Source organism: Eleginops maclovinus, chromosome 1, assembly GCF_036324505.1.
Source record: "Eleginops maclovinus isolate JMC-PN-2008 ecotype Puerto Natales chromosome 1, JC_Emac_rtc_rv5, whole genome shotgun sequence".
In the NCBI taxonomy this organism is placed as follows: Eukaryota; Metazoa; Chordata; class Actinopteri; order Perciformes; family Eleginopidae; genus Eleginops; species Eleginops maclovinus.
In genome coordinates, this window is record NC_086349.1 from 27,183,992 (window position 1) to 27,199,758 (window position 15,767).

At 44.4% G+C, this 15,767-nt stretch overlaps 1 protein-coding gene across 1 annotated transcript; it reads right to left on the bottom strand.

Moving 5' to 3' along the window:
- Positions 1–4,067: 4,067 nt before the first annotated feature.
- Positions 4,068–12,033, bottom strand: LOC134871366 (zinc finger and SCAN domain-containing protein 31-like). The gene is made up of 2 exons (XM_063894127.1): positions 11,538–12,033; positions 4,068–5,203 (listed from the first exon to the last, which is right to left on the bottom strand). Exons 1-2 carry the CDS (start codon positions 11,728–11,730, stop codon positions 4,254–4,256), a joined length of 1,143 nt encoding a protein of 380 aa, XP_063750197.1. The 5' UTR covers positions 11,731–12,033; the 3' UTR covers positions 4,068–4,253.
- Positions 12,034–15,767: the final 3,734 nt, after the last annotated feature.

Sequence of the window (15,767 nt, forward strand, 5' to 3'; positions counted from 1 at the left end):
CAGGCAGAAGCAAAGACACTCCCATATACCCTTACATGAGGGGGAGTGTAAACAGCTGTGTCTCTCCTGCTAAACAGTGGCCTCTATCAACTCTACAAACCGTTAGCCTTTCATATATAGGCATAGAACAACTTACAATAAAACACATTTTCATTGTGGGTTATATCGATCATGACCGAAAGAACGAGATCGCGGATACAAGCGGCCGAAATGGGATTTCTCCGCAGGGTGGCTGGCATCTTCCTTAGGGATAGGGTGAGAAGTTCAGTCATCCGGGAGGGACTCGGAGTAGAACCGCTGCTCCTTGGCGTTGAAAGGAGCCAGTTGAGGTGGTTCGGGCACCTAGTGAGGATGCCACCTGGGCGCCTCCCTAGAGAGGTGTTCCAGGCACGTCCAGCTGGGAAGAGACAGAGCGGTAGACCTAGGACCAGGTGGAGGGGTTATATCTCTTCGCTGGCCTGGGAGCGCCTTGGAATCCCCCAGTCAGAGCTGGTTGATGTGGCCAGGGAAAGAGAAGTTTGGGGCTCTCTGCTGGAGCTGTTACCTCCGAGACCCTGACGGAAAAGCGGGAGAAGATGGATGGATGGATGGGTTATACATGATTATATGTTATTATATTAACTTTGGTTTTAAGGACTATCTCAATGGGAACCCCAACAGCTTATCTATTTTTGTCCTGATTACCTAATGCCGTTATATGAAATACGTTACTCCAAAAGCCTGATTTCACCCACCTACAACCGATTCGCTAATTACAAATGTTCCTGTCTGATTATTGTGTCCAGAATAAACAGTGCCGTGTTGATGGTCATTGGGCGCGTATGTTTGTTAACTGGTTCATGTGTGTGTCATTTTTAATGTTTTGAAAATGGCAAACAAGTGAATCTGTCAGATTTCTGTCTTACTGAGAGAACTGTGTGCAGGGATGAGTTGGAAATTGAGAGTAAAGCTGAGAATGTGATTAGAGATTTGGAGACTTGAGCTGAGGTTTTGCTCTTTCAGTGTCACTTTAAATAATGATGCTTTACGTGTGATTTTAGTATGTTAGCAATGGGGAAAACTGTGATGATTCAGCAGTGTGTAAGGTATGGATGACTCACAATATCAACAGCATGTGAAAAGGTTACAGTGTTGAGGTTGAGTCCAAGATGTTTATGTTTTGTTAAATAAATCTACTGCAATTAGCATTTAACGACTACAGTTTTCTTAATTTCTGTTATTACACATCATGGGTTTGCATTGCAGTATAAGAATGTAGTTCACCGGACAGAAACAAGACATAGTAGGGATGGATCCAGAAAAGAACCAGAAGATGGTCCGGATAGAACCTTCAAAAAAACAGGAAAGGTTTTGAAAATGATGAGGCATAGAGCTAGAGAAAATATGTTACAAATAAATAGTTTTTGCAGTATTAATATATACCACATTTAAAAAAGGGACTCATATTTCAGTATTACATCATATTTATGTTAATATTATGTATGCATTAATTTGTTGGAGCTATTTTTAATAACATGATTGGTTATGCTGCTTAGTAGTTTATTTTTTATTGATACAAAATCGGTGTCAGGAGGAGCGAAGCAGTCAGGACCCAAGCGCAGCACAAGGAGTGGGAATACCACTTCAAACCAAAAACGAGCTTTTATTATAAAATACAAAAATACAAAGTTCGGGAAATCCAGGACATGAAAAACACTTGACTTGATACAGGAAGGACGACAACACACTGACTAAGAACACAACGGAAAGCAGGACTAAATACAAAGACACTGATCACAACACAAGCCACAGCTGGGGAGGGACGACCGGAGGTCTCGAGACATGGGTGGAGGCCACGGCAGGGGAACTCTGGGGGACTGTGGAATAGCTCCGGAGGACGGGCTGGAAGGCGGCGAGGCGCCTCTGAAAGACCGGGCGGGAACACTCCGGAGGAAGGTAAGGAGAACCTGGAGCAGTCAGTGGCAGGCCCACCTAGGAAACAAGAGCACCAGTCGGCGAGACCCCCGACGGGACATGAGCTGTTTTCGGCGGGAACCCCGTTGGTACTGGCGTCTGCGGTACCCCCGAAGATGAGATGGCTTCGGCGGGACCACCGATGGGACATGAGCTTGAGTCGGAGGGACATGAGATTGAGTCGGGACACCTGACGGGACAGGGACATGGGTCGGCGGGACCACCGATGGGACATGAGCTTGAGTCGGCGGGACATGAGCTTGAGTCGGCGGAACACCCGACGGGACAGGAGGGTCGGTGGGACCACCAACGGAGCAGGTTTCGGAGGGACCACCGACTAGGGAAGGAATTGGCCGGACCCCCGGCGGAACAGGTGACGGCGGGACCCCCAGCGGAACAGATGACGGCAGGACCCCCATCGGAACAGGTGACGGCGGGACCCCCAGCAGAACAGGTGACGGCAGGACCCCAACGAAGCAGAACGATCTAACCCTTAAATCCAATCCACTGGTCCGCAGTCCACACGAAGCACTTATCTGTCTACACTTGCATGGAAAAAAAGAGGCCGTTTGTATTTCAAACATCATGTTTTATAGTCCCCTCACACGTGGCCTTTTCAGCGGGCTGACATTGGAGGGACGGGTCCATGACGTATTTGGCTACGTCATCTTCCGTACTAACTTCTGAAATTACCTTCGTTCACGTAATTTACCCGACATTCAAAAGTCATTTAAACACACTTTAATAATAGTAATACAATGTTCGTGAGTGAGAGTTGAAAACGGTGTTGTAGTAGGAATGTATTAGAGAGTATTGTAGGAATGTTCGTTTATTCGAAGTCCAGGAGTGGAGTTGGCTGACGTCGTTGGAGGCGGGTCCTCCTATGACGTCTTTGCCGCCATCTTGTGGACGTAGTCACAGGTTCCCCTACGATATTCTTATTATGCAATCCTTCTGCGGTTTATTAGTTATTAAACCCGCAATATTATCATTGCAGCATCAGTGAGTGAGAGGTAGAGGCGGTGTGTTTAGTATGTAACTCCACGCATCCTTCTTCCTCTACTCATATGTACAATACAATATTAGCTAAATGCTATCTGAGGCTAACACCAACATCCGGTTACAAAATAAATAGTTTCAAAGTAAAACGTTTTTCAGAATGAGACTGTTGTAGTTACACAGTTAGTTAAATGGTTCATATACAGTTAGGCACTCTTGGAGGACACAGAGAGTGCAGAGAAGAGGTTGTTTAGAAAGTCCCATCTGGGGTGCCATAGGATGTTGCATAACAACCTCTGGAATACGTCAGAGGGCCTCCAAGGATGAGTAAGAGAACTACATGTTGGACAAACGTATATCTCACCTTATTTGGGTACACATTCTTATAGAACATCGCCTTTGGTCACACACACATTGGACACGCACACACATTTTCTCCTATAAATTGAATGCACAAACACAGTTCGGGGGGACTTCCACAGTTGGCTCTGGGAACCTCGTATTGCCCGTGTTGGTGTATGATACTATGCTGTTGTAATAAACCTTATTGTATACAAGCTGGTGTCTCCGGAGACTTCATCATCTTCACAAATATCGCTACAAGGTATACCTCATACATAATATTGATTATTATTTCTTACAGTATGTAACTCCGCGCGTGATTCTCTCTACTCGTCTATTGATTTTGCCATTAGCTACATGCTAACCACGGCTAAACGAAACAACTTCCGGTATTACCTGAAGTACACAAATCTGGTCCGTCGAGAAACAGTGAATTATCTCCAATGTTCCGTCAGGATATATTGATTATCCTTACACAATTGAAAACAACTCCTTTCATAAACAATCTTACAGACACTGTTCTGCAAAGAGCACACAATCCAACAGAAGGTTTCGGTCCAACATGACATGACAAAAAGTTAGCATTAAGACACTGAGACTAGCTGGTCTATTGAAAAGGTCCGGAGGAGATGTTACGATTATTTAACAAGGAAGAGTCGAGTCAAGGTGGGTGAAATCAGGCTTTGGGAGTAAAGTATTTCATATAACGGCATTAGGTAATCAGGACAAAAATAGGTAAGTGTATTCCCTTACAGTTACAGAATCAATTACAATTTATTTAAAACACTTTATTAACAGGATGGCAGTGATACAAAACATTTAGAAATAAAGAACAATACATTGCTCATTTTGACTTTCATTGAGATTGAAGCAGTGAGGGTTGAAGACCAACACAATTGTAACTTTTCAAAACACTAAGCCATGTCAATCTTTTGTCACAAACTGAGCAGCTGAATGGTTTATCTCATGTGTGTTCTCATGTGTTTCTTTAAATGTCCACTCCGTGTAAAAGATTTCTTACAAACTGAGCAGCTATATGGTTTCTCTCCTGTGTGGATTCTCATGTGTTTCCTTAAACTTCCACTCTCTGAAAAACATTTCTTACAAACTGAGCAACTATATGGTTTCTCACCTGTGTGGTTTCTCATGTGTCTTTTTAAACTTCCATTCTGTGCAAAAGATTTGTTACAAACTGAGCAGCTATATGGTTTCTCTCCTGTGTGGATTATCATGTGTGTCTTTAAACTTCCATTCTGTGTAAAAGATTTCTTACACACAGAGCACTCAAATAGTTTCTTTCCAGCACTATGTTGTGAATCACTGACAGATTGTGGTCTATTTTTCAGTAAGTTTGAGACTGATGGATGTTCTGTGGTCTCCTTCCAATCAGCTCTGACTTCAGCCTCTGCTTCAGAAGAGTCTTCAGTGTCTTGTTCAGAAGAGTCTTCAGTGTCTTGTTCAGAAGAGTCTTCAGTCTCTGGTTCAGAAGAGTCTTCAGTCTCTGGTTCAGAAGAGTCTTCAGTCTCTGGTTCAGAACAGTTTTGACTGTTGTCCTCAGTCTTTGGTTGTAAACGGCTCTCTGGATCCGAGTTCCTGGCTGGTTCTGGTCCCCGACAGTCCTCTCCATCAGTTCCTGTTTCCATGTGTTCAGCCTGTCTTTGATGAAGCTGTAAGGACTGAGGTTTCTCTTCATCATCTTCACTCTTCACAGGGACAGGAGTGAATGTAGACTTGGTGATATCAGCCTCCTCCAGCTCTTGAAGCTCCTCCCCCTTCTGACTGCTCCAGAGTTCCTCCTGTTCCTGTTTAATGTGTGGGGGGGACTCTGGGACTCCCTGGTCCAGATTGGAGCTCCACTCCTGCTGTTCAGGGAGAACCTCTTCTGTAACCACCACCAGCTGCTGGACGTCTGCAGGAAACACAAAGTAAAGACAGTTAAGTGTTAGAATATAACCACCTTTACAATTTCAGTCGTTTTGCAGCTCTGATCAATGCCTTTGTTTTTAGACTTGCAAATGATCTCTCTCAGTCCCGCCTGTTGCGTATTTCTGTTGGCTCAATAAACCTCATATAGCCCAGTCGCTTTTCCACTTCCAGTTAATAATGAAACTGTGTTTTTTCTTCCAGTTTAGCAGCAATGTAAACAATGATTTTATTTGGGATCATTTCCAGCTACACTGCTATGATCACATTCTCGACCTCGTTCTGATATATGGTACTGAAATTTGGCAGCTACGAGTCGAACCGCATAATCCTGCTTTATCTGACAAGTTTGAATAACTTCTTGAGTTTTATTATTACTAAACAACAAACCATGAAGCCAAGGTTCCTGCAGTGGACATCTATCCGTTAGTACTAAAGCCAAATTTAAGGAAGAGATTCCATCAACATTTAACCCAATACCATGTCTGTGAGTACGGGAGGAACACCAACCCAGGGCGTGAGGGTGTTTCATTCATATTCTGTACTGTAAAGTCCACTGAGACAAATCAGTGTTTCCCACACATAGACCAATGGGTGGCGGGCCGCCACAGAACCAACACCCACCGCCACAAATGGATTGCAGTTTTTTTCAACGCAGTTTTCAAACACAACTATCCTTCCGTTCATTCAACTCTCGTGCTCTAGGCCTGAGAGTTTTACACATAATCTCAAAATGAATGTAGGCTAGGCTACTAAACGAAAACGGAATAATCCCCTATAACTTCCATCAATGTAAATGTCAATAGTACAGTAGACAAGGGATCGCAACCTCCTGAACGGGTCCAAAACGGACCCGGGCCGGATGAGCCGTTTAGAATTGTATGAGTCTGTTGGGGGTCCGCCGCGGAGGTGAGTCGTTAAGCGCGGATATATCCATGGCGGATCAGTCACACTGTGCAAGTGGACGCCGACACGCGGGTCGGGAATCCGCTGCGGATCCGCTGTGGTGTCCTTTAGCTGTGTGGGTTGTAACGTTTTATATTATACCAGGGTTTCCCACACAGACTGTACTTAGGCGGGCCGCCCAGGTATATTAACGGCCGCCAAAGTATATTCCGCGACCCATTTAGGGTTTTTATTTTGCATTATCCGCCCGCGAGCACGACGCCACCTGCGATCGATTAAGTAGTGGACGATGCTCCCTCGCTCTACGCCTCCGGTACCTGTTCGCTCTGCTATCGCGTGAAGGGTCTGCTAACAAGCAACCAAGAGAAAGGGGGACCTTACGAGAAACAGAGAAGACAACGTTGGAATTAAGTTAGAAGATGCGGACATGTTGTTGCACGCAGGGGTGTAGTGCACACAATTACAGTACGCAGAAGGAGCCGTACACATGCCGCATGTTTTGCGTGGCTGTGTCTTTAGTGCAGCGTTTCTCAAAGTGTGGGGCGCGGAGGTACTGCAGGTGGGGCGCGGAGGTACTGCAGGTGGGGCGCGGAGGTACTGCAGGTGGGGCGCGGAGGTAGGTTTCAAGGTTTCAAGGTTTTATTTGTCATATGCACAGCAGATACAGCGTATATGTTGGCAATGAAAATCTTATGTCGCGTGCTCCTCCAACAACTCAACATACATGGTGCAAAAGATAAATACTGCAGGTGGGGCGCGGAGGTACTGCAGGTGGGGCGCGGAGGTACTGGGGCGCGGAGGTACTGCAGGTGGGGCGCGGAGGTACTGGGGCGCGGAGGTACTGCAGGTGGGGCGCATGGAATCAGAAGAAAATTGCTTTTTTTTTTTTTTTTTGTCATTCCTTTCTGTTTTGCCGATAAAGCTCACTCACAATGGATTCCGTAATTGTCCTAAACATGTTAAAAGAACATTAGATAGGAAACCAGCAAAAAAAAAAAAAGCTTGCCTGGAACCATAGTGCCAATAATAGGCTAGACGTCGGCATGTTAATTGCGGCGGAATAATGACAACAGAACAACAGGGCAGCAGACGTGGGTAGGCTATATCGTTTAAGGTTCAAAATGGACAAGTTTGTTACAAGGGCAACAAAAGTTGGCGATTCGGCGACAACAGAGAAAGAGAAGACAGACGGGCCAAACCAATCGAAATGCCAACCAAAGAGAAAGTATGATGAAGCGTATCTTGCTTTAGGATTCACTGTAGCTGAGGTGGGTGATGAGGAGCGACCCGTGTGTGTTCTGTGTCTTCGACAACTGGCAGCCGACAGTATGAGGCCAAACAAATTGCGCAGACACTTGGAGACATCACACCCAACTCATGTTGATAAACCCATCATTTTTTTCAACGAAAACTCACCGAATACCGTCAGCAGGAAAAGCGAATGGTGAAAGCTGCGTCAGTGAATAGTACAGCACAAATGGCATCATACAGAGTCACGTATAGAGTTGCCCAGTGCAAAAAACCACACACGATAGCTGAGCAACTTATTCTCCTCGCTGCTGTTGACATGGTGTCAATTATGCTTGATGAGAAAAGCGCTGCGAAATTAAAAACAATCCCCCTGTCAAACGACACGGTTGCGAGACGAATTCGCGACATTTCCAATGACATTGAAGCACAACTCACTGAAAAACTGAAAGAAAATCGTTTTGCAATACAAGTGGACGAAGCCACAGACAGCAGTAAAAAATGTCTGTTCATTTCATATGTCCGCTTTGTAAATTCAGAGTCACTGTCACTAAATGAGGATTTGCTCTTTTGCAAATCTATGCAAACAAGAGCCACGGCTGAGGAGCTCTTCAAGATTATGGACAGCTACTTCACAGAACATGAGCTGAAATGGGGAAATTGTGTGGGGTTTTGCTCAGATGGTGCACAGACCATGGCAGGAAAAAGGAAAGGATTGCAGGCATTAATCAAGAGGGCCGCACCAGATGCGCAGTGGACGCACTGCATCATCCATCGGGAAGCGCTGGTTCCAGACAGCTCAGCCCGAACTTAACGACGTTTTGACAGCAGTTGTGGAAGCGGTCAATTTCATCAAAACGCGACCTCTGAAAGCGCGACTGTTCTCCGCTCTTTGTGAGGAGATGGGAGCTGATCATACAGCTGTGCTGTTTCACAGCGAAGCAAGGTGGCTCTCCCGAGGCAAAGTTTTGTCGCGAGTCTTCGAGCTCAGAGCGGAGATTCGGGTCTTTTTGGAAGAAGAGCGCATGTACGAGGCAGCGGCCAAATTTAGTGATGAACTATTTCTGATGAAACTGGCTTACCTCAGTGACATATTTGCAAAGCTGAATGAATTAAATCTTCAGCTTCAGGGCAAAGACAAGTCTACCTCACCTGGCAGACAAGATCACTGCATTCATCCGAAAGCTCGAGGTATGGGGGAGGCGCATCGACCAGACATAAGTCTTTGAGAATCTTACTGAAGTCGCCGAAAACATCGATTCTGGAGCCACCACAGTGATCCCGTGCATACAGCAGCACATCACGGCATTGGGAGGATTGTTTAAAAATACTTTCCTAATAGTGCTACACAGTATGACTGGGTTGTGGACCCATTTAATGCCGCAGGTAGGTGTTTTGATATTTTATTTTGTAGGATACATATGCCTATTTATTATCTATCTATCTATCAAACATATTTGTGTTTAATATGTAATGACAAATAAAGTATTTCATTTCTTTCTGCAGCACCAGCTGATTGTAGCTCTACTGAAGGTTTCAAGGTTTCAAGGTTTCATTTGTCATATGCACAGCAGATACAGCGTATATGTTGGCAATGAAAATCTTATGTCGCGTGCTCCTCCAACAACTCAACATACATGGTGCAAATAATATAAATAAAATAGTCCAAAAAGAGAGAAGAATATTTACAGTAACAACAATAAAGATTTGAGGATGTGAAATATATACATATGTGGAATACATTGAGAGTGAGAGTATTTAAATACTTGTGGAATGAGGAGGTATGGACAGATGCATATATTATGTATAGCAGATATGTATAATATATAGATATGTGTGTACTATAAACAGATGTGAGTAGACATTCACAGAGGTCAGGAGTTCAGCAGTCTTATAGCCTGTGGTATAAAACTGTCTCTGAGTCTGGTGGTCTTGGTCCGGATGCTGCGGTACCGTCTGCCAGACGGCAGCAGACAGAACAGATTGTTGCTGGGGTGATGGGGGTCCTTTAATATCCTACCGGCCTTCTTCCTACACCGCTGGGTGTAGAGGTCCTCCATGGATGGCAGCTCCGTCCTGGTGATGTGCTGAGCAGTTTTCACCACCCTCTGTAGAGTCTTACGGTTGAGGGCGGTGCAACTGCCATACCAGGCGGTGATGCAGCCAGTCAGGATACTCTCGATGGTGCACCTGTAGAAGTTGCAGAGTATCCTGGAGTCCATGTTGAACTTCCGCAGCCTGTGGAGGAAGAAGAGCCGCTGTCGAGCCGTCTTGGATATGACCCTGGTGTGATGTGTCCATGTCAGGTCCTCACTGATGTTTACCCCGAGGAACCTGAAGCTGCTGACTCTCTCCACAGGAGTCCCGTCGATGGTGATGGGTGTGTGTGCCTCTCTCTGCCTCTTCCTGTAGTCCACAATCAGCTCCTTTGTTTTGCTGACGTTGAGATGGAGGTTGTTGTCCTGGCACCAAGATGTCAGGGCTCTGACCTCTTCTCTGTACGCTGTCTCGTCGCCGTCTGTGATCAGGCCGATGACGGTCGTGTCGTCAGCAAACTTGATGATGGTGTTGGAGCTGTGTGTGGCCACGCAGTCGTGCGTGAACAGCCACACAACCCTGAGGGGCTCCGGTGTTGAGGGTCAAGGTGGAGGATGTGATGTTCCCCATCCGCACTGCCTGGGATCTGCCCGTCAGGAAGCTCATGATCCAGTCACCGAGGGCGCTGTTGAGCCCAAGGTCCCTGAGCTTAATGATGAGCTTGGCTCAGGGACCTTGGGCTCAACAGCGCCCTCTGTGACTGAAGAGGAACAACTGATTGAAATGACCTCTGACTCCACCCTGAGGTTAAGATTTACATCTGAGACACTCAGTCAATTTTGGCTTGAAGTGGAAAGGCAGTATCCACTCATTGGGCAGAGAGCTGTGGGCATTCTTCTTCCCTTTGCCACATCCTATCTCTGTGAGGTCGGCTTTTCAGCGGTTGCTTCACTGAAAACAAAGTACAGATCTCATCTTGACGTTGAGCCTGACTTGAGAGTGGCTGTATCAAGCATTCAACCCTGTTTTGAAAAGATGTGTAGCACAAAACAGGCCCATTGCAGTCACTGATGCTGTGATAAGGCAGTCATTTTTTCACCTGCCTCTGCTCATGTTTTTTTGCACTGAACTGAAGCACAATTTAATTTTCTCTATATTTCTTTTTTATTTTGAACACTGATGTTAATGTTTTTCTGGTCTTGTAGTGTTAAGCTGCTACTGACTGTAACTTCAATAAATTAGAAAATTGTAAACTTGCAAGTGTATTTTTTTTTACCATTTTGTTGGTGCAATATGGGACAAGTGGGACGCGGAAAATTCCCTTCTTCTGAGGTGGGGAATGACAGAAAAAGTTTGAGAAACACTGCTTTAGTGAAAGCCCAGCGGCGATCTGTTCATCTGTCACACTCATCATACAATAAAACCATTGAAAATAAAACGAAAAATACAGTACTGCAGTGTGTCTGTGTCATTCAAGCTCGGCTGTGTGTGTGTGTGTGTGTGTGTGTGTGTGTGTGTGTGTGTGTGTGTGTGTGTGTGTGTGTGTGTGTGTGTGTGTGTGTGTGTGTGTGTGTGTCACGACTGCATTTTGTTGTTGAGTGAGCGAGCGTTCACTGGTACCCAGGATTGAATTGTTGTTGTTAGCATCTGGAGCTAGCAGCGCTAACGGATATGAGGAGCTGTTTCTACAACACGGTAGAGGGAGAGTCCTCTCCTGTCAGCCCAGAGAGGTAAAGGTCTCTCTGAGGGTTTGGATAGTTCACTTTAGTCTAATTATCTCAGTGGCTCTCCCAATGCACACCTTTATATGGTCATTATATTCAGAGAATAAATGAAAAACAGATATGAAATCATTCAAATTCATAATATAGGACAGTAAAACGAAAATACAGTGTATAAGGGGAGTGTCTGGTCCCATTACTGGAGTTCATGTTGCCCTCAAAGTGCACCAGATTGATGCATTTAACTTCAGCATTTAAAAAGAAATCTGTCCTGGGAGGAAAGCCCCCGGACCCCCCTAGAGGATGTTAGGTCCATCCCCACTTAAAACAGGTCGATATGCAAAGGATACCGAAGACTGGGGGAGAGAGACACAACAGGAGGGTTAATAAAGAGACAAAGGAACAGACCTGCTGTGTGAATCCGAAGCTGGGGCTGCAAAACAGAGTCCAGTAGTTTCTGGAGTCTGTCGTTCTTCTCTTCTGAACGACACAGTTCCTCCTCGTACTCTGCTATCGTTTTTTCAAACAGAGCAAACATCTCTTCAGCAGAAGCAGTGAGTTGCTGCTTCTTCAACGCGAGCAGCATTTGGACTGTACTCATGTTGACTAAATCACCTTTCCCTGCACACTCCGTTAAACGCACTGTTCCTCTCCATCAAACTCTCACTCTGACTCGTGTTGCTCTGGTGTTTCCAGCTAGCATGCTAAGCTAGCTCCTATAGTCCGAGGTAAACGCTTCAGAAAAAAGGGCACAAAGTCCATTCAGAGGGTTATCCAGACACACAGGTGATGGATCAGCAGTGCTGGAGCTCACACACACACACACACTTTCCCCGGAACACACAGAGACAGAACTGTCGCAACGAGACTCCCTCTGGACTCAGGTTCGAAAGACCTGGGATCTTCTTCTCCTGTTTGTAGTTTTTCGGCGGTTGGCAACCAGCTTTATAGGTGCATTACCGCCACCTACCGTGTTGGAGTGTGGAACGGAATTATCTACCCCCCCCCCCCCCCCCCCCACCAAAACAAATAAAATAAAGAATTAGATTCAGTTGAAAAAGCTATATTCTCTTTATTAACTCAGTTCTCCTTAAATAATATAAACGTATTCCTGACCCAATTATAGTTAGTAATTATAGTTGACGTGATACAAGAGGATACACATGAATGGCTCAGAGATATTTGGGGAATCTGGGTGAAAGGTAACGACTCCAACAGTGACTCAACGTAAAGTGTCCCACAGGTTCACAAAAGAGCAAATCTAACATCTAAATCTCAGTATTATCAGTGTTTGTTTGGGTTCCAGGGGTTCAGACTGGGTGCGGGGTTCAGGTGTCGTCCTGTTCTTAGATCTGCGTTTGATCAGCAGCATGAGCAGACAGCGTGAAACAGGGAGGGAGTGCACGTGTCATTCAGGGACTTTCACTGTCAACACAAAAACTCCCCGGGTTGATTTATCTCTGCAGGTTTAGCTGTGTTTTTTCCTGGAATCAATATAGGATTTTTTCCTGTTAATACCCGAAAAAAGATCTAGAGGTTGGCTTCGGTCTTGAACCTTTGACTGGTTAGTTTTCAGAAAGAGTCCCAGTGTGGTAGCTGTTTAATGCAGTGCTGCAGTCCTAAATCAGCCCTAAACATGTTAGTAATAAAGCATTTTAGCGCTTGTTTTCTGAATGTGTTTTTGGCTGTTAGCCTGAAATAAGGTCTGTGGTTAACTCAAGCTGAAGAGATTCTAAAGTTTAGTTCTGCCACAACAACCCGTCAGTAAATCCCCCACTGGTGGATTTTAAAACGGAGTTTTCTAACAAGTGTCTAAATGAGACGACTTAACGTCATCAACACCAACATTAGCCACCTTTAGCTTAGCGGTGGAGACGTGAAATCATGTGACCGTGCTGTAGTTCCTTTATAGCCCAACATTAGCCTCTGTTAGCTTAGCGGTGGTGATGTGAAATCATGTGACCGTGCTGTAGTTCCTTTATAGCCCAACATTAGCCACTGTTAGCTTAGCGGTGGTGATGTGAAATCATGTGACCGTGCTGTAGTTCCTTTATAGCCCAACATTAGCCACTGTTAGCTTAGCGGTGGAGACCTGAAATCATGTGACCGTGCTGTAGTTCCTTTATAGCCCAACATTAGCCACTGTTAGCTTAGCGGTGGAGACCTGAAGTCATGTGACCGTGCTGTAGTTCCTTTATAGCCCAACATTAGCCGCCTTTAGCTTAGCGGTGGTGATGTGAAATCATGTGACTGTGCTGTAGTTCCTTTCTAAATATGTTTCAATATGAATATTCTATTTAACCTGGAATAAATGTGTGAAATGTGAATAAATTGTATTGAGGTTAAAAGTCTTGTTTTGTCCTGGCAGAGACAGCCAGCAGCACGAATAACACGCTGAAAGTGAAATGAGCTCAGCGTTGTTGTTGTTGTGTTCTGTGTGAGAATATTGACTCTGGTCTGCAGGAGCACAGAGTTTATGATCTAACACGAGGATGTGTTTGTGCAGCCAGCTGTAAAACTTCCCAGAGCTGCACGACCCGAGCCAGAAAAACACTCAACTTCCTGTGACCAAAACACCTGCAGAGCTTCCAGGTTTCCCCTTCCCTGTAAGTGTGCTATTTAAAAGTGGTTTAAATCCAAACGTATCACAATAATACGACAAAAGTATTGAATATCTGCTCAGGAGTTTGAGAGCCTGTTTGGCTAATTTGTCTACCATTTCGTTTCCCTTAGTTCCTCTGTGAGCTTGTATCCACATGAATGTGGTCTCAATATTCTTACTCCTTAATCTATAAAGTGTTTCATGCATTTCATTACCAATATTCTGCCTGCTATGGGATGTAAAGGAGCAAAGTGACATTATTGCTGCACATGAATCGGAACAAAGACTAGTCTTTTTGATTTGCATCTCTTCCTACACTGCGGGAAACTGTTAATGGAACTGTAGGTTCACATCTTTTCCTCTCTCCCAACACGGAAGAAGTACTTTGGTAGCTGGATGACGATGTTCTGCATGCGCTTGAAAGTTTTCCCAATAATGCATCCTTAACTGCTTACGTCTAATGTATAATGGCATTTCACCTCCTTCCACCTGGAGAGCTTTCACAGTTATCTGATTCTGCAGTGAAATCTGCCACTGTTTCTTCACTTCAGATGCCTCCTAACTTCTCCGTTTCATAGGAATCTTTTAACCCTCAATTTTAGAGCTGTTCAATTTACTGGATGAAATTGTGCTTCTAGGTAAAGCATGACTAAATGTATTGTTCAAAGGTTGGACTCAAATGGGTTCATCACTGTACAACTTAACAGAAGAACTTTGCAGGGGATGTCTGGTGTGTGCTGCAATGTGGGTAAGATGAAAAGCATAACACAATCAGCAGTTCATTGTTCTGAAAGTTTCAAATGACAGATAAGATGTAAGGTCATAGTGGTCTACTGTAGGCTCGTAGCCCATGACTTTAGAGCTGTTTCTACCCAGGTAAAAGTCCTTCTCTTGCACCTTAAGGAAGGGAAATTGTGTTATTTCTTTCCAGACTGGTTTCCAGGAGATGTTTTAAGGAGCTGCGTCTTGGTGCAGACTGGAGTGTCAATACAGGCAGCCGGAGGACTGCTGAAGATACTTCTCCAAGCAATCCTTCCATTGCTACTATCCTGTGGGTTTTAGGTCAACGTGAAACCCGCCTTCTGAGATAGACTCCAGCCAAGTATATTGGAGATCCTAACAATCCGGAGAGCATATAGAAGATCGACCATCAACAGTTCTTTCTCAGAAGCTTCAGTTATTTGGACTACAGTTCCATTTACTTCTAATGGTCACGCATGAAGATCAGAACGTGCCCTTCATGAGGAGTGTATACTGAACAGAGCAACAGAAGCAGAACGAGTGGATGTCAGTCACAGTGTGCTTCAAGACTCACTGGTTGCAGAACATTTGCTACCGGAGTTTTTGTCTATCCACAAATAGGAGTAACTATTTTAAATTGGACGTACAAGTTCCTACAATATTTTATGAATACTGTAGGAATATTGATGATGAGTAATTTCAATCACCCTGTTATTAGATAAGTCCTTCACATGATGTTTGTTAAACCTGGATGGGACGATTAGATTCTTCCTCTTTAATCAAACAGAAGTTTTTTTCATGTTCCTAAATGATGTTCCGCTTAATTAGAGTAGATTAGCGCCTTAGTCTTTTCTTCCACTTTTTAAGTCAAAAAAGCAAAGACACTTTGAAGGGCTTTTATTTTGAAATTCCACATCAGAATGTCCTTATACTTTCAGAGTGATACTCTGAATGTACCAGGACACTCTGAAGTGGTCTGCTATGGCTGTGAAGTGAAATGAGTAAAAAAATATTGCTTGAACGAGACACTTTGAAGGGCTTTTATTTTGAAATTCCACATCAGAATGTCCTGATATGCTCTGGGGTGCTCTGATACCACCCAGGAGTGAAATTAGTCTTTAATTAAGGACAGCATGTGAAGTTTATTTTGGAGTGACTTGCTGCGACAGCTTTTTACCAACACCAATTGAATTAATGACCCAGTGGAAATGGAAAGTTCAATTTCAAGATAAAATGTCTTCATAAATGTATCCTTACATTTTAAAATTGAGACAATATTCACTCAGTTATAATGT

What these genes read in the sequence shown, in the direction of transcription:
- LOC134871366 (XM_063894127.1), bottom strand. Translation starts at nt 11,730, where the DNA reads ATGAGTACAGTCCAAATGCTGCTCGCGTTGAAGAAGCAGCAACTCACT. An exon ending in GCTTCGGATTCACACAGCAG is followed by an intron (nt 5,204 to 11,537) that starts GTCTGTTCCTTT and finishes TGTTTCCTGCAG; the next exon opens with ACGTCCAGCAGCTGGTGGTG.